This window comes from Antrostomus carolinensis, unplaced genomic scaffold (assembly GCF_000700745.2).
Source record: "Antrostomus carolinensis isolate BGI_N321 unplaced genomic scaffold, ASM70074v2 scaffold166, whole genome shotgun sequence".
Classification (NCBI taxonomy): Eukaryota; Metazoa; Chordata; class Aves; order Caprimulgiformes; family Caprimulgidae; genus Antrostomus; species Antrostomus carolinensis.
In genome coordinates, this window is record NW_010322234.1 from 1 (window position 1) to 17945 (window position 17945).

Consider the following 17945-nt stretch of genomic DNA (forward strand, 5'->3'; position numbering starts at 1 on the left):
GGTCACACACCGCGTGTTTGGCAGGTCCGGTCTCCCACGGCGATTCCTGGCTGAGCTGGAGAAGATCAAAATCTGCAGTATGGGAACTCTGTCCCTTCAGACCTCGCGGGTCCGTAGATGGGCTTAGCAAGAGGACCGGGTCAGGACTCTGGGGCATGTTTTCTGTGGGATGAGTGCTGGCAATATTGGTACACGAGGTCGTTCACCTTGGAGCCCAGGAAAACCTTGGCTGAGGCTCAGGGAGCCAGAGCTGTTTCTGGGGAGTGGAGTGCCCTTTTGCACGCGTAGGAAGAAGTCCACCCACCTCAGGCACCGTTGGAGTCTTTGCTTGCAGTCTTTGTAGGGCATTTCTCATGTGTATAGCTCTAAGCTGTTTACATAGGCTGCTGTCCCCAGTAGTCTTAGACTTGTGACCTAGGCTGTCTCTGTGGTGAAAATAGGTGGTAAAGATCCTAGTGGGATGGGTGGTGAAACCTTCCCCACACCTGGCCAGCCCTAGCAGCTATGTTTCTCTTTGCTGACTTGCAAGTGGCATGGTTTTGCACGGCAGGTTCAGTAGCAACAGGGCATGGAGCAGGGCCAGGGCAGGAGAGTCTCCATGCCGTGGGGACATCTCAGGTTCCTGACTCCTGCATGGGGATGTTTGTGCTCTGCTCTATCTCTAGGACATCCCTCTCTATGATGCACTAACTGTGGGGTACAGTTAGTTCCTTAGATGGACTCCTGCTGTCTTCGGAAGCACCTGCATGAGTTTGTGGTGTGGGAAGCATTTGATTGGCAGCTGTCTGTGGGACTGACAACAGTCCTTCTGTAAAGGGAGCCTTTCCTCCCAGCCCAGTGTGAGAGGTGGCCTTTCTACAGGGAGGTGATACTTGCTGAGCTGAAGCCCGAGATCCCATGCTTATCAGCAGGAGATGGTAGCTTTCTGGGCCAGCGTGGCATTCTTTGGAGCTTGCCACGCCTAGCTGGATGCTGTGAACTTTCTGTTGTGGAGGGAAGAGCTGTTTGCTGCCCTGTGGGTGGCATGGCTGTCTGGGTGGCACAGCAGTGTTATCTTGTTCCAGTCCTCCGTTCAGACTGTTTGCTTAGGTGGACTTTGGTTTGCAGCAGGAGGAAGCTTAGACCCATGGGACAGGAAGGTATTGTGTCCCAACCTGTCGTGAACCTTGGAGCCTTTTGCCAGGGATTGTTCTGGTGCCTCTTCCCCTTTCAACTACGCTCTTTGGTCCCAATTCTCCTTCCAAGCCTCTCAGATGGCCTTCTTCCATCTGGAGGGTGCAGGATCAAGCTCGCCTCTTTCTGAGATGCTACCAGAAGCCATGGTGATTTTGGAAGGGATGGTATGTTCCATGTACTCCAGTACATGTGCAAGGAAGCAGTCCCCTAACTCCTGTTATAAAAAGAAAAGGGGGGGGAGGGAGAAGATACGGCACACTAGGGAGGTTAAAGGATGGAGCAAGAGCTCTTAAGCCTACCGATTGCAAGGTTGTATGCCATAGCATATTCCTGGCCAAGGGAAATCCAAACTCATTACGCACCCTCTAGGTAAGCCTTTTGGAACCCTGGGATGTGACTTGAGGACTGTTGGTGTCCTGAGTTGTTGTTTCAGCATTTTTCACTTGCTTCAGCCCTTCTTGAAGGGAGCTTGCTCTCAAATCTTATCTACAAACCCAACAGAGTATCTGTTAACTCTTTTCTTGCTGCTATCCTTATTATAGGTGAGCTGCTTCTGGGGTTGGGTTCTCTGAAGGTATCTCAGCTTCAGTATTTTCAATCTGTAGCTCTATGTATCCTCTTGGCTCTTGCTGAGGAGCTCTCTGGAAGGCTTTGCAAAGCATCGGTCTCTCAGAAGTCCACTCCTAATCCTCAGTTTTAGAACAGTTGGGGACTGGTGCTCTCTGTTTCATGGCTTTGTTGGAAAATAGCTGAAAAAAAGCCAGGAAAATGTAAAGGACCGAGGAGCTGAATTTGTGGTGCAGTGAGTAATGATGTGAGCAGGCGGCTGCCTGGCCAGCCTTCCCCTTCTGACCTGTTCTCCTGGATGCACGCAGGCATTTCCCTGTTCTGCTCTGGTGTTCATTTCTCTAGCATTACACAACTTCTCCTCTCCAGAGAGAAGGTTTTTGAGGCTCTTAGTCTTGGTAATAGCAGCTGGGGTTGTTGATCTGGCTTTTCTAAGCTCGATTATGTGGCTGTGCTGTGGCCAGGATACTGGGGTTTTGCACAAATGATTTTTCCACTTCTCTGGCTTAAACTGTAGCGAGTTAGTCCAAAGGCAGATTTTTATTTTTTTTTATTTATTTTTTTTTTCCCCTTTGCTGACAAGAAGTTGCTGCTAGACCAGGGGCTGGAAAAGAAAGGAGTTATGAGATCACAGTGCATATCTCTTCTCTGATACTGGTGGAAGCTGTGTGATACTTGAACAGTGGTTGGATCTTCCACAGAGGTGGGATTTTCTACCTTTGCCTCCCCTTGCCTTCCCTCCAGACCTGAACCAGAAGGAGTCATGTCCTCAGGGCACACCAGGTTTTTTTCCTCATTCTCTAATGCAGCACAAACTAGTCAGTGGGAGTCCAAAATGGGACTTGATGTTTTCTGAGCAATGCAGTAGTGAAGACCATTTCTTCTCTTGCAGTTTCTTTCTCTTGCATGAAAGAACATGATGAAAACACTTCTTTTCACATGTAGTGTTGTTAGACATAAAATGTACTGCAGAAAAGAGTGAGAGGGGACAGCAACCCTAAGTTTTGTGTCTAATTTGAATAGCATGATCTTGCTAGCTGTTAAACAGTAGCCTGAGAACAAAGTGGATGGTTTTATTCCAAGATCAGCACAAATATATAGAAAAGTTTCTTTTTCCTTTTGACTGCTGGAAAAGTTGTGTTGGAAACACAACAGTGTTTGAACAATTGCCCTCCCAGTCCTTTCCATTTCCTTTTTAGTAAAGCTGATGTTATGTGATGTTCTGGGGTGATGTTTTGAGAATTTCCTTATGCTGAAGGTCCATTATGTTAGGTGCTAAATAACTAGGTGATATAGGAAAGCATCTGTCCAGAGATTCTATCTGTGTCATTTGGAAAGTAGTCTTATCTCTGTAGAGATAACAAAAATATAAAAGGAGGCTCGTTCAGCACCCTTTGGGAGGGCAGGAGGGATGGGGTGGGCTCAGTGAGGTACCTAAAAATGCTCTCCATTAATGTGATCACTGAAGTGTGGGTGGATGGCAGCTGTACTGCACGCAAAGGCAGTGTGGTGGCCTGCTGAGCTGAGCGTGGGGCTGGAGGGCTGAACTTTATGGCCAGAGCTGCCCTTTGTTCATTCCACAGCTTCGGGGAAATCACTTGTTAGGTAGGATCCAGTTTCAAAAGTGGCCTCTGACAGTTGCTTTTAGGCATTACTCAGGTTGTGGGTGCTGGGCATGAGGGTGCTTAATTAGAGGATGTTTTTCCAAGCACTTCAGAGTATTGTGGGGATTTCTGGCTGCTCAGTGCTTGTAAGAATCAGGGTCAAACCTTATTGTTCCTGAAAACGTGCTTTCTCCCCTTCCCCCCCTTCCTGGCACATCCTTAATTCGCCTTTATAGATACCAGAGCATAAGAGGCAGTGCACCAAAGTGTCTTTGTTCTAGCCATTTTCAGTAGGAGAGGGGTTCAAAAAGAAATCATAATCCCTACCTAGTCATGGTAACTCAGCTGGCTGGACCCCCAGTGTGGATGCAGGACACATTCTCTATGTTGTAGGAGCACGACTTTCTGGCCAGCTGTAGCTGTTCCCTCAGGGCAGTGCAGGCAGGGCCCTGGCCACAGCAAAGGCTGCTGACAGGGTAAGGAATTGAACCCAGGAGTGCCAGTGTTTCCCAGTGCCCCGAGCAGCATGTCCCCTTGCTGTGTACCCCCCACTCTGAGCGGGCATGTGACAGCAAAGGCAAAAGCGGGTCCCACAGCAGCACTGATATCCTTGGGGGGAGAGAAGTTTGGCAGGAAAGCTGAAGGGGTTGTGGGGGGGGAAGGCATTGAAATAATTTATTTCCCTGGGAACTGGTTTGCTCCACTCAACATGAAGTTGAGATGCTGGGCTCAGATCTAGACCACACAGGCTTGTAAGTCTCTACTGAATAAACCCTAGAAATGGAGGTTGAATTGTTCTCGCACTCCAGATGACAGTCCCTGGAGGAGCTGACTGATGACAGTGTGAGGAGGGAAGAAGTTCCATGATTTCCCTGCTCCTTCTTGCAGGCTAGTCTTTGATGGAAGTCCCTTTGGGTAGGTGCAGACAACCTGGGCTGTTGGAAGCTTGGTGCACTGATTTCCTTAGTGCCTTTAGGAAAGAGAAGCTGCTCTGCCCTTGCTGTGAAAGCCAAGGCTGTGGTTACCTCCAGTGCCATGGTTAGAGCACGGCTGCAGAACTGGTTGTTCTCTGTTACGCCAAGCGTTTGTCGTCCAAACCTAAACAATAGCTGTAACTGTACCTGCCACATGAGTGCAGGTCAGGGCCGAGGATTCTCAACGCCCCCGTGATGAGTTCATCCAGTGAGTCCCCGTGTTGCAAAGGCAGTGTTCTGCTGGGACTTGTTTCCTGCTGGGAAATTTTGTAAAAACCCAGAATTAAAAGTGTTGTTTGTTGCCTTGGCCGGGTACCCACCTTGGCACTGACTCACCCTACTGCTGCCAGTGGGAAAGAGGTGAGGTGGCTGGGGAGGCAGAGGCTCTCTTTGAATGGGGAAAACTTTCAGTGGCTCTTTCCACATGAGAAGCATGACGTATTTTTGATGTGACAAGCTTTGATTCTTGCTCTACTCAAGGCTGCATAGCTGGGGCAGGGAGAGCCAGGGAGCTAGGGAAAGCCAAGCAAGGCTTTGAGACAGAGAGGTGAAGCGGGGCAGTGGAAGAGACTGACTTCTTCCTCAGGACAGAGTGGTCACTGCAGGGTACATGTCTCCTAGAAAATAGGCCAGTGTGTGGCACAGTTTTAACCTTGTTCTGAAATCCACAACGAGGGTTGCTTTGGGTTTGCTTGGAGCCAGGTAAAGGTGGGATTTCTCTCTTCAGAACAGTGCATGCCATAGGAGCCAGTTCCTTCAACAGAACAGCTTGATTAAAGCTGTTTGTTGGCTCACTGGCTATTTCAGTGCTGGCAAACCTGGACCATTCCTGTCTTTCCCAGGGCACCTCCCTTGGTATCAACAAATGTGCTGGAAATCCCTGATGCCCAGAGTTCAGGCAGGGTCAGAGCCCTCTTCATGCTAGAGTTGCTTCCTTTAGATGTCATGGAGTGAGACAGAGCTGGGAGAGGGATGCGGCCCAGAACCACTGGGGATGCAGGAAGGATGAGAAGAAATTACCCCCTCTCTGGGGGACCCAAGCCCAGCACGTGGGGTGGTTGCAGGTGTTGAGTGTGGCAGCTTGAGGCAGTTGCTGTCGAAGGCAGCAGTGTCAGCAGGGCTAGTGGAACGGCTGGCTTAGATAAAGATCTGGCTTTGCTGTTTAATGTACCAATCCAGGCAGCCAGGCACAGAGCCTCTCTGATTCACTGGAAGGGGCTGTGGCAGGCAGGGGGGGAGCAAAGGGCTGGTTGGGTGTGTGCCCAAGGGCAGGAGCCGGGAGACATAAGGGAGCTCAGCCATGCCTTTCTGAGAAAGGAGGATCTGGGGGTGGAGGAAAGGATGGGTCATGCATTGGGACACCACCCCATTGATCTTCGCTGTCTTCCCCCTTGCTCTTTTCTCCTGCAGCTGTACACTGCAAGACCACCTTTTCCTTGCCTTTCTCTTTCTTTCCTTGCACCATCCCCTACCAGTAAGCTCTTTCAATGATGATTTTTGCAGGGATCTATACCAGAGGTTTACATGGACTCATTGACCTATAAATCGGCAAGCACACAGAGATAGGCAGATAAATATTTAGATGAGCTAAGCAGCAGCCCTGGGTCACTCACTTGCTGGTGTGATGGGAGCAAGGCTGAAGCTGGAGGCAGTAAAATAAGGTTATTTGAGGGCAATACAGCAGTGGCTGCTGACCCTGGCCAATCTGAGCTTGTTCCTGGTGTCTGCCTTGGATGTGACCTGGCACAGATGCTTGTCTCGATGCCTGAGAGCTGTTCATTTGCTCCACTGGTGCGTTGTCATGATGGAAATGTAGTCCTTCCTCTCCTGTGTGCTTGGAACTCAGAAACACTTAAATACTTAAAACCTTGGTCCAGATTCATCACTGGACAGGGTCACTGAATCCAGGAACCCTTTGTATACTGTGGAAGTGATGCCTTGTGACCTGAGCCCACTTGGGAGGGAGCTTATCTCTGCTTGGATTCTGCAGGGGCAGCTGGGCTCTGGACTTCAGAGGCAGAGCAAGGGACCTGCAGCAAGGTGGGATCATCGGGAGCTTTGGAGTGTTCACTAGGAGCAGTGAGAACCGTGAATCTCTTGTGCCTATCAGCCATGAGGAGGAAAGAGAGTTGGATGTCTGAAGGTTAATTCTTAAATAGGCAGATCAGAAGGATTAATCAGTTCCTCAGCATGTTCTCATTTTACAAAGATTGCCTCCAACCTGGGAAGTACTGCACTGTTTTTAATCTCTTGCCTGTAGAGGTTTTCAGCCTGAGTGTAGAACTTACCTGTCCCTGTTTGCTTTTTCCAGGCTGAATGCTGATTGTTCAAGGTGAATTAAAATTAAATCCACAGCTGAAGACTATGCTGGGGTCAGCTACTAGTTTTAGTGTACTCATTGTTTGGCCTTGCACAGTATGGGAGCTCAGAGCAGAAGAGCTCAGCTGGAAGGCAGCTGGACTAAATGTAGGTGGGAACATGGGTCACTCCAGTGTCTTGGTGGGAATTCTCCCTGTTAAAGCTGTCAAAAAAATAATGATTTCATAGTAATTTCACAAGTGGTTTTGGTATATCTTTCTTCCCAAACCTCTTTCACGTCCTGCTCTTGTGGCGAGTTTTCAGTCAATAAATGCTCCCAGCAAAATCCTTTCTCCTATCCTGGGGATGGAAATGCATCCCAGGTTGCAGCTGTTCTTTCAGCTGTCCAGATGTGCACTGAATTGCATATCCTTTTCTCTTCTGGACATGGAAGAGAAGACAGGGAATAAATAGTGGTCTGTGTGAGCTAGTCTGTGGAAAAATGCAGTGTGGACACTGCTTAGAGCTTGTAGAAAAGAGAAAGGCTCTCTTCTTGAGGCAGAAAGGTTTGGAAGAAGCTGAGCTTGTGGCCATGCAACAGGAATAGCTCAGGAGGAGAAGGATGATCTTAGCAGCTTGGCATAGCTTCTACTTGCTGGTCCCTAGCCACCAATATCTGTTCAGTTCCCTGTGGAGGACGTTGTTAAGAGCGATGGCTGTGGGTGGGTGCCAAAAGGCAATAATTGCTCTTCATGCTGAGAAGGAGGCACCGTTCTGATCCATCTGCTCAGCCCGTGTGCAGTATGGTCTGACGCCGAGACAGGGGATGGCGGATTCCCACAGAGTGTACAAATGCCCCTGAAGCCAGAAGCCAGATGAATTGATACCTGCATAGAAAACAGTGTTGATTTCTATCAGAACAGGATATAGGGAGGTTTTGCTATTGAACAAGATACTCTACGAGGCTAGTGAAGGTAATTATGTTTGATTTCTAATCTGGTTTTGGAGATAGGCTACTATCCACGTTGGAAGCTATATATGTAAAATGCCAAAATTATTGATCTAGGCAGAAAAGAAGGTTAGCTATATCCAATCATTACAGGTTCTTTCTGGCTGTAACAATTTTACTTTCATTTCTGTTCCTCATGCTGTTGAGTTCAGAAATGAGTAATTTGTTTTCTAGGATACCAGTTGCTCAGAAGCAAGTGAGGGAAGGCAGCAGAGGAGATTTGGGACCGCGTGCCTTAAGTAATGCATGGAGATAATGGCTATGTGGTATTTGTTTAGCAAAACAAAACGAGTTGGGATTCCTTGGAGGCTTGCCTCCCTTCTTAGTAAAGGACAGAAACCCCCAGCTGTCATTTGAGGAAGCCACAGATGTGGATGTGACCTGGCAGCAATTTATCCTTGTCACAGTGGGATTGCGAAAACCCTTAACTTCTTTACGCACACCAGTTGTTATGCTGCAGGCTTTTGGGTGGGATTGAACGTGGGACTACACCCCCGTGCTCAGGTAGCAGAAGTATGAGACCTTTGACTTTTTCTTTTGGCTGGAGGCTTTCTTTTTGACCCTGACTTCTCAGTTCTCCCCACTGATGGCAAAGATCTGTGACTCTCACTCTGTTTATTTATCTCTTTGTCAGGAGGTGAAGATTTTCCGTGCCTTAATCCTAGGGGAGCTGGAGAGGGGCCAGAGTCAATTCCAAGCACTCTGCTTCGTCACACGGCTTCACCGCAACGAGATTATCCCCAGCGAGTCTATGGCAAAGCTGCGGCAGGTAAGAGGTGCCCGGCAGTTGGCTTCAGTGCCAGCTCCATCCTCCAGTCCATCAGGGTTTCTTAGAGCTGTCCTGCCTTTCCTAGGCAGCTTCCCAATTGTTCAGCTATTAGCCCCACCTTTGACCATCCCTCCTGCTTGAGGGACTCAGTATTAAACTAAGTTCATCAATAGTATTGATCCTGTTCTTCTAATATACTAGAAGGAGGCGTGATTTAGTTCAACCTCGCCTGTATCACAGGGTACGTGGATGGCTAGAGCAATCACCATTAAAATCCCTGCCCCACATTGTCCAGTGAAGTGAGTACTGATTTGGGACCATTCTTCACGACAAAGCATAGGGAAACGATCACAGGACAATCAGAGCAGTGATTAACTATCATCAGTTTCAGCATCAACGAGAAGTTTTTTAAATGCCTTCCATCCAGATAGAATGCAGGTGCATTTACAGAGGAACATCCATTTGCACTTCTTATGTTAGCATGAAATCATGGCATGCTCTAAGGAATAATTGGTTACTACCAGGATTCAAATTTTCCTTATTTCATCCTCTGCAGAAAAATCCCAGGACAGTGCGGCAGGCTGAGGAGGTGCGGGGCTTGGAGCATCTTAGCATGGATGTAGCTGTCAACTTTAGCAAGGGGGCCCAGCTGAGCTCTCATATCCACAATGTGTGTGCAGAGGCTAAAGAAGCAATTTACACCCGAGAAGAAGATGTCAAATTTTGGCTGGAGAAAGGTAAGTTTCCTTTGGTTTCGTTGGAACTGCTTCTGTCAGTAAGTTGGCACTCTGCTGTGTCCCTCCTGCCAGGTTTCTGGTGATCAGCCCAGATCATTTTGGCTTCTCTTTCACTGTCTTTAGCATGGAGAAGCCATGTGTATCGCTTGCCTGCATGTCACGTTGCACTAGGCTATTTGTTAGCATATCTGACTTCCTTTGGTGGTGTTGTCCTAGTGAACCTAATTAGGCAGATATTTTCAAGGTAACCTTTTACCTGGTCAATCACCCATAAGAAATATGTTCTTTACAGGCTTTGTGTATCTTTCATCTTACTTTACCCAGGGCCCTTTCTTCTCCCATGGTCCCTGTTGAGATTTGTGTCCAAACAGCCCCTAGAAATGCACTCTGTCTGACCTTACTCTCCTCGACTGTCCTGGAGACTGTGCAGAAAGAGCAGCACTTGCTTTGGTGGCTCTCTGCTCTGGCTTTTCCTTACGGCAGCGCCCTGAGCAAAGTTTCTCTGCTTTCTCCCACAGGAGTGGATGGCTCCATGTTTGAGGTCCTACCACAGACATCTGATCTCCCTGACCTGCAGCGTTGCAGGCTGTGTGCAGACCGCTGGAAACCCTGCATTTGCAGCTACTCACTGAGCATCGAGTGGTACCCGTGCATGCTGAAGTACTGCAAGAGTCGCGATGCTGGGGGCAAGGTTTCTTCCTACAAATGCGGCATCCGCAGCTGCCAGAAGGGCTACACCTTTGATTACTACGTGCCACAGAAGCAGCTATGTCTCTGGGATGAGGAGACCTAGCAGAGCCAAGCCAGACCTTCTCAAGGGGCAGCTCGTCTACCTCCTGCCACCATGTATGATGCTACAGCCCTCCTGTAGCTGGCTGTTCCAAAGAAGGAATATGGTTCACAGTGATGCCTTGTACCAGGAGAGTTGTGTGTGCCTTTCCTTCTGGTCCCCTGTGACTCCCTGCCACCTGATGCTGTCTCATACTGTGATAAGCGAGCTCAGCTCACTGCATGTTGATGCTCTCCTGCCAGTTGTCGAGAGATCCGGCTTCTTGGAAGAAGCAGGAGACCTGGGTTTCTGGGGTGAAGCACCAGGAGGGGTGTGTTTTGCCCTGCTCTGGAGCTAGCAGGTATAAAAGGGTCAGCTCTGATGAGTTATCAGCCTCAAGCATCCTGATGAGTGGTCAGGGCAGGGAGAGAAATGGTCTTGATGACCTGCATTGTCAAACGTCTCTGCTACCGAAGAAGCCCTTCACCATCTCCTGGTGACACAACAACATTTCCCAGTGGGAAAACAGCTGATTTATGGGACCACACACCCTGAACAAGGAAGGTACGAAGCCTACCCAAAGCAAGAGCCTGCCTGTAGCTTTTTCTAGTGTCCGACTGACTGTTACATTCTTCCTGTGGCTAGAAGATACAATGGGGAGATATATCCCAGCAATGACTTTTGCCCATGAAGGGCTCTAATTAATCCCTGTTTAGGCTAGTGAAGGACCAGCTTTTTGTGTTGGTCCTAGGACTCACACTAAGAAAGAAACATCTAGAGACTTGTGACTACCATCATAACATTGTGGTTGCAAAGGGTGGGGGTGATCCTAGGTGGGTTCGCACCGTCATTTTGAAGAAGACGACCTTCTCCATCTACGTCCAGTTTTATGTCCTACTCTGCCAGCTGTTCACAAGAAGCTCTTCAATAACTGTACTGCTTTGCTGTGCCTTGGTTTCACCTACGTGTAAAACAGGGACAATGCCAAAGCTGACCTTGGCCCTGGTATGTACCTGGAGGGGATCAGATAAAAAGGACTGCAAGAGTGCTGCCTGGTTCCTGTGTCCTCTTCCATGGAAGTTAGGACAAGTAGGGAGGGGGGAGAGGCTGTTGAGGTCATTGTGAACCCCTGTACCTCCTGGTGAAGAGCCTTCACAATGTGCCTTTTTTGCCTAAAATACAGTAATTTTTGACAAAAAAACAATTTGGTCACAATTATTTTTGTATTGATCGCTTAAGGGGGGGAGAAGGGAAAGGTATTTTAATATTGCAACATGAAGTAAAACACACTTGAAATGATTTTTTTTAAAACAAATTATTTATCATTTGTAAGGTGAAATAAACTGGTTTCTTTAAAGCATCTGTGGCCTAAAAGCTTCTCTGTGTGTGATCCAGTTATTTGGGCTTTTGATTAAGAGTTGTTCCTTTATGAGTAAAGGAACCAAGGACACTGAAGACCCATGGATGGCTGGGGAACATCCTCCCGTTCAGCATGACCACAGCACTTACCAGTGTGGTCCTGCATCTCTAGCATATTGTCTACCCAGCCCCTCAGTAAGGACACAGCTTTGACTCATCTCAAGCAACTGTGGAAGCTTCAAGCCCGAGCTCTGGTGAAGTAGAAGATGAGCAGTAGAAGCAGGTCCTGGGGTTAGGCAGGCTGATGCCTGCTCTTCTCTCTGACTGATGGCGGGGTCCCATGAGGTGTATTAAGCAGATGTGGCTGGAGGCTTGTCTGTATCCAGCGGCCTCAAGAAAATATTATTTGTCTATTCCTCTGCAGCTGTAGCTGAGGGGAGATGAGGGCAGCAGAGTTTTGGGCCAGCTCAGAGCTTTAGCGCAGTGGCAGCTCGAGGGAGAAACGTGGAGTGCTGATTCCCCCTAGTGTGGTGAGCGCAGAGGTGGCAGGGACAAGGACTTGTGCAACCTCAGCTCTTCTGCGCTTGAGCCACCGAGGCAACTTGCCCTCTTGCTGTGATTTCTGGGGAAGCTGAAATTGCTTCTTTTTCACTTACATGGGCAGCATTTACAGGAGGTTGTTCTCTGCTGCCTTGGCTCCTGCTGTAGCAGGAAACCACAGGACTTTGTCCCTGTTTGCTGGAGTTAAATCCAGCTGTGGATCGAGGTGGGCTGTAAGCAGAGTGGGAGAGGGTTGCAGGATGGCTGTGTGCCTTTCTGTTGGGAGCCCTGTGTAGCCCATTTCTGATGTTGCCTCCTGTACAGAGCTGTTGGGAGGAGACATGAGCCATGGGAGCATTCAGTCATATCCCAGCAAGCTTGAATGTGTTTATTTTGTAGTGGTGAGGCTCTGGGTGCCTGGGTCACAGAGACACTTCAGTCCTGGTTCTTACAGAGCATGGAGCCAAGGTATTCCCAGGCCACCTTGGGAAAGCAGCATGGTGTATGGCAGTACCAAACCATCACCTCGGCTCTATGGGGTGACAGAGGAGCCTTGTATGAGCTGGACCCGTGTCCCACAGTGCAGGTCGGGGGTGTTGTAAGCTCTCTGCATGCAGCAGGGCCAGCACTGTGCCGTGGGAGCTCTGGGAGTAGCAGATAAGGACTTGAACTCTAAATAACGGTGGGCAGGATGTGCTGAGCTCAACTTGACAGCCATTTCTGGATTTGGCTATGCTCCCCGGGCTTTGAGGGAAGGTGAGGACCTGGGACATGTCCCTCCAGTGTGCTACAACCTGCCGCGCTCTCCAAAGCGTGGGAGGGAGGTGGTGCCTCCGCTTTCCCAAACTGGTGCCGCCTGCCCCGAGGCTCCCAGGGCCTCAAAGGGGTCCCAGGGGCACCGTGAGTTTCTAGAGCATCTGCTGTTGCAGGTGGAGACAGGAGCCCTTCCTGGCACAGCGAGAAGGTGCAGTTGGCCAGGAGCACTGGTGTAAATCCTTGCTGCTAGGAAAAAAGCAGTGGGGGATTTTGTAACATCTTTCTGCAGTTCGTGCTTTCAGGGCCAGTCCAAAGGCCATATTCCATAAATCAAGTGCTATCTGCAGAGCTTCTCTTCCTCCAAGAGGGGAATAAACATTGTCTCAGCAGGAGTGGAGGAACACATGGGTACAGAGACTGGCTCATTCAGTGATGCCATGGAAAAAAAGAACAGCACATGTGCTGGCATCCAGGAGTGATCATCTCAGGACAGAATGAAAGCAAATCTGCCTTTGTCTGGAGAAGGTGGTCTGATTTCCACAGCAGAAAGGGGTGATGATGCTGTGATCCCTTCCCTATTTTTCCTCTGCCTGTGTAGCAGAGGTGTTTTGGGCAGCCTCATAAAGAGGGTATATTCTCTCTTGCCTGTGTGGCACATCACTGACGCCAAGGTGAAAGGCTTTGCTCCCACAAATTTTTGGGGAGAAGAGAGCTGAAATATTAATTATTTTTTTTTCCTGCTGTTCCATTGACCACGAAATACTAGTCAGAAAAAGCAGATCCCAGCAGCTGCAGAGGGAACTGGAGGATTCCCAGTTACAGTCGGCAGCGGCTGCAGGGCCAGGAGAGGGCACTGCGGCCCTGCCTATGGCCGGGACAGCATCCGCGGCCCGAGGATGCCCGGGATTCCGGCTGGATGGAGGTGACACCCCCGCCCCGGGGTCACCTGCATCCCTGGGCTCTGGGACAGGCTGCTGGGCTCCGGAGCAAGGGAAAAGCACCAGGAAGCGGGGAGAAAAGGTCGGTGTCACGTGCAACTGTTAACTGGGGTACCAAAAGTGCTCTGACTTGGGGGGAAGTAGAGCTCTTGTGGTCCCCAGCCTATCCAGGGCCTTTCACCCATGTCCCAGAGGCTCTTCAAGCTGGCTGGAAGCCACCAGCAAATCCATGTTGACGCAATGAAGATACCTGATCGCATCAGCCTTCAAGATGGGGAAAACCCAGACATGGGGGTCATGCTGGAAACAGTAGAAAACAGACCAGCAGCTGCCCAGGAACGCCCCAAGGATCCAGATCTGAATGGCTGGGGCTCTGCCACAGGCTCAGGATCAGTGGCAGGAGTCCAACCCCTCCAGCAGCTGGAAACAACCTGCCTGCGCCAACCACCCTGTGTCACCTTTCTGCTTCCTGGAGCAGCGCTAAACGCAGCCCACAGAAATCTCCCCTCGTGCCCTGTCCTGCAAATGTTAGTTAGGAACATCCCCTCCTCCCTGCTCTCTCCCTTCCACCTCTCCCCCCACTTTCCTCCACTTTTTCCCTGTTAGGATTTCACTCAATGCATCCACTTTCCTCCCAGTGTGTTGCCCTCTCCTGAGGATGTCCTCTCTGACCACGCAGGCTGAGGGCAGGCACTCCAGCCCAATAACATAGGACTGGGTTGGAGGTGAGGCTCAGAGAGCCTGCCTGCCCGCCCACCCATCTCTTCAGATAAACCTGTCTTTCCAGGGAGGGAGAGCAGTATGTGGCAAAGCTGAGAGCCCTGGAACGTGAATTAGCCAGGAGAGATGAATGTGTGATAGCTTGTACCTGGCAGCTACCAATTGAGCGTGTTAACGCTTTCAGGAGGGGTTTGAGCAGCACTGGAGCTCAGGGATTTAATGCAGGCATCTGGGCTGTGGTAGGGGTTGTCAAAGTAGTGCATGGCATGGACAGGGAGCAACCACAGTGCCTGGGTCTGTCAGGGTGACAGTCCCTGTCCCCATCACAGCACAGGGCGTAGGCTGAGGACCTGGCCTCTGGCAGCTTCCTACCAAAGAAGCCAACATTAGGGGATGTTTTTCCCTGGCTTCCCTGGAAGTCAGTTAGATGCTGCAGCTTTAAACAACATGGAGGAGGAGGAGGAAGAGGCTGTCTGCCACGTCTCTCTTCTTGTGAGACTGATGTACCGCACAGAGCGCGAGTCAGAAAAAAGGAGTCTCCACGTGCTGATCTCAGCCCTGCCTTGTGTCTTTAGCCAAGTCAGGTTATCTTTCTGCTCCCCGCTTTCCTTTTTGTGCTGATTGTTTGATATGGCATCACTCAGGTTCAGCCCAGACCTAGAGGACACAAAGACGCAATTGCAGAGGCTGCTCCCCTGGCTCACTCGGAGCAGACCTCAGGGTTTATCAGAGTGGTCAGAAATGAAGAGCCCCTGCTTACTGGAGTGGCAGCTCGGACACCTTCCCTTCTGGGTACTGGCAGCTGCTGCCCAGCCTGGCTCCATGTCTTGGCCTCTCTTACCTATGCATTACAAGGGCCAGAGCCAAAAGCCTGTCCGTGAGGGGACAACTTGGATTGGGGCTGATGGTGGAGCCCTTGCAAAGCCCCCCGCTTGCAGCCCAGCAGGCAGGTGCTCTGGGGTGTCTCTGTGCAGCTGAGGGCGGGCAAACCGCCTTCCTTCCTCCCTCCTTCCCACCCCACCCCACACCCTGGTAGTGCTGCAGGGACTCATCCATTCCCGAGTTACTAATATGCAAATGGAAGCTTTTGCATGGGCCGGGCGCCAGGCTGCTGGGTGTCAGGGCACCCGAGGGAGCCGGAGGTGGGGCGAGGCGTGGCGCGGCGCCGCATGCTCCCCTGGCCCTGCATGGCAACAGGCAATGGAGCTCTAGGTCCCTTTGGGAGCGGACCCACGCCCGGTTTGAGAGGCAGCGGGTGGCAGAGGAGGGAGGGCAAACTGGCAGCCCCTGGTAACCTGGGGCTGACGGCAGGAGGCTGGGCGCACCGCGGATTTCCCTCCACCAGCAGGATGGTGAACCTGGAATCTGTGCACGCAGGTAAAGAGCACTTGAGGAAGGATCGGGCTGGAGCTCACCACGTAGCTGAGACGGTGGACTTGGGCAGGAAATGGGGTTGCTCTGATTCCTCTGACCTTTCCTCCCTCCTTTCCCTCCTCTTTTCTCCTGCTGGAGTCAGCTACCTTAGCCGGTTAAATGCCCATATTCCTACCGGGGGATGGATGCTGCCCTGATCCTATTTAGGGGGCTGCCAAGCCATGCCCACAATGTGGGTGCACATGTATACACATGCTGCCACCCTACAGTGGGTCAGGGAGAAGAGCACTGAAGTCTCTTGGGTACCTGGAAAATGGGCATTTAGAGCCCCAACTGTGGGTCCAGTCATTGGGATAAAACTGGGAGGAGGGAGAGGGGATAAATTCACAGAGGGATGCAGCAAGGGTGGAGGGGTGTGTATGTGAGAGTGAGAGTGAGAGGGGACGTGGGTTGGAAGGAGAAAAGTAAGTGACAAAGTAGAAATGAATGAGGATGGAGCTGGAGGAGGCTGGGTTGAGTGAGGAATGAATGAACACAGAAAGTGAGAGGCTCATTCCAGGGGGTCTGACCCAGAGGTACAGCTCAGATAGTCTCACATCTTCTCTGAGCAGATCTCCCCTCTGCAATTAGCTAAGGAACAAGAACAATCACTGCCAAATCTCTTGGAGCTCTGCTGAGCTCTGTCTCGCCCTGACAGTGAGTTTAGCTTCTGCCCTCAGCTCAAGCCCCCATGCTCGAGGGGAAGGATGGCATCCCTGGGCACGCCGGGGCTGAGGGTGATGCTGGGGTAGGAGCAGAGTGGCAGCAGCAGTGAAGGCCAGATCCTGACAGCCCCTTCCGTGGCAGGGGCAGGCAGCAGGGTGCTGGGGGCACGGGAGCCATGTGCCCTGCTAGTGACCTGTGTGCGGTGCTTTGTGTAGGAGATGCTGTGTGTTGTCCTCAGGTTTGAAGAGGAGGGGGTGTAATACATCCATCAGTCTGTCCCAGGCTTGTTTCCTTTGCACAACTATTTGCACGCTACAGCAAAGCTCAGGCATTTGGGGGTCCTGCTGTGCAGGGGGGACCTAGGGGTCCGTGCCCAGTGCTAGTAGCCCCTCAACAGGCCCTGCCTGCATGTGGGCTCACAGGCAGGCTTGCAGGGCAGGGCAGATGCTGTGCCAATGCCATCATCTCTGCAATGGGCCAGCAGAGATGGCCAAGGCCTCTGCTCCATGGCTGTGCTGCACCCTCCCAATGGTGCTGGGGTGCCAGCAGTCCCTCCGTGGCCAGTCGGCACCCCACCAAGTAGGCTGGCTCCCGCTACCAGGCATGGGGAGGGCAGCTGGGGAGCCCCCAGTGCTGCACGGCTGGCCACGCGGAGAGGCCACGGGAGGCTTGTGGTCTTGGCTCAGCGTGTGAGCCTGACTAGTCTGAGCACCTGCGATGGGTGTGCTTGTGTGTGGTGTCTCTCAGGGACGCAACCCCCACAGGCTCCTATCCACCCATCTGCTTTGCTTGTGGGTGACTCTTTCTTCATGAGAAGATTCCCAAAATCGATACTGTGCCCTCTGTCCAAGCCAGCGGCATTGCTCCCAGGATAGATTTGGCTGGGACTACACAGAGCTGGGTGCACGCTCGCTGAACCTCCGTTCTACCCAGTCAGCCCACCCTGCTGTCCCTCAGAAGGGCCTAAGGTTTAAGCAGTCTTTTTGCAGGATGGGAGACCAGCCACTTCCATGTGCCAGAGCCCAGCGCTGGTGGGAAGGTGTTTCTTCACCCTCGTGCAAAGGCAGTTCAGCGTGTTCAGTCTCGGGGTCCCTGAACGCCAAGCCCTCACAGTAAGCTGCTTGCACAGGTGTGTTCTGTCTCTTCCCCAGCTGTGCAGAGAAGATGCAATGTGCAAGGTGAAGGTGGGCTGCTCTGCATGCCCTCCTCCCTGCTGAGAGGGTTTCCCTGCAGCAGCATGTTCCCTGGCCTGTTCCACCGCCTCCTCCCCAGGCATTTGGATATTTCACCTTCCTGCAGCCTCCAGAGGGGCTTGGGCACCTAAAGTGCAGAAAATTCAGTAGGCTCCAGGTAATGGTCTCAGCCAAGATGAATTCCCCTCACCACCACCACTGGCTTTTGTTCTTCCTTTTAAAGTCATCAGGCTGGTTTACCCCAGTGCCTGTGTCTGAACAACTACTAGGAATAAGGGCTTGGGAAAGCTTTATTTGCTGACACCATTTGTTTCAGCAAAAATATAGATGCAGATATATCCCCAGAGAAGTGTCTGCACTGGTAGAGTTTCTTTGGTCTGGGTGAACAAACCAGACTACCCCTACTGCAGGTATGTTTGCTAACTGAGGTATGGCAGCACACTTTTAATATGGCTCA

General features: G+C 51.0%; 2 protein-coding genes across 2 annotated transcripts in view; both read left to right on the top strand.

The window, feature by feature from the left end:
• Window positions 1-1785: 1785 nt before the first annotated feature.
• Window positions 1786-10137, top strand: OAF (out at first homolog). The gene is given in 5 exon segments (XM_010170153.2): window positions 1786-1804; window positions 2113-2141; window positions 8263-8397; window positions 8954-9134; window positions 9653-10137. Coding segments are annotated over 5 exon segments (639 nt in total). The 3' UTR covers window positions 9928-10137.
• A 5170-nt stretch (window positions 10138-15307) lies between these two features.
• The window catches only part of POU2F3 (POU class 2 homeobox 3), a 42839-nt gene continuing 40201 nt past the window's right edge, over window positions 15308-17945 (top strand). Inside the window, exon 1 of the mRNA XM_029085487.1 lies at window positions 15308-15593. Coding sequence (XP_028941320.1) covers window positions 15308-15593 — 286 coding nt within the window. The remainder of the gene's footprint in view (window positions 15594-17945) is intronic.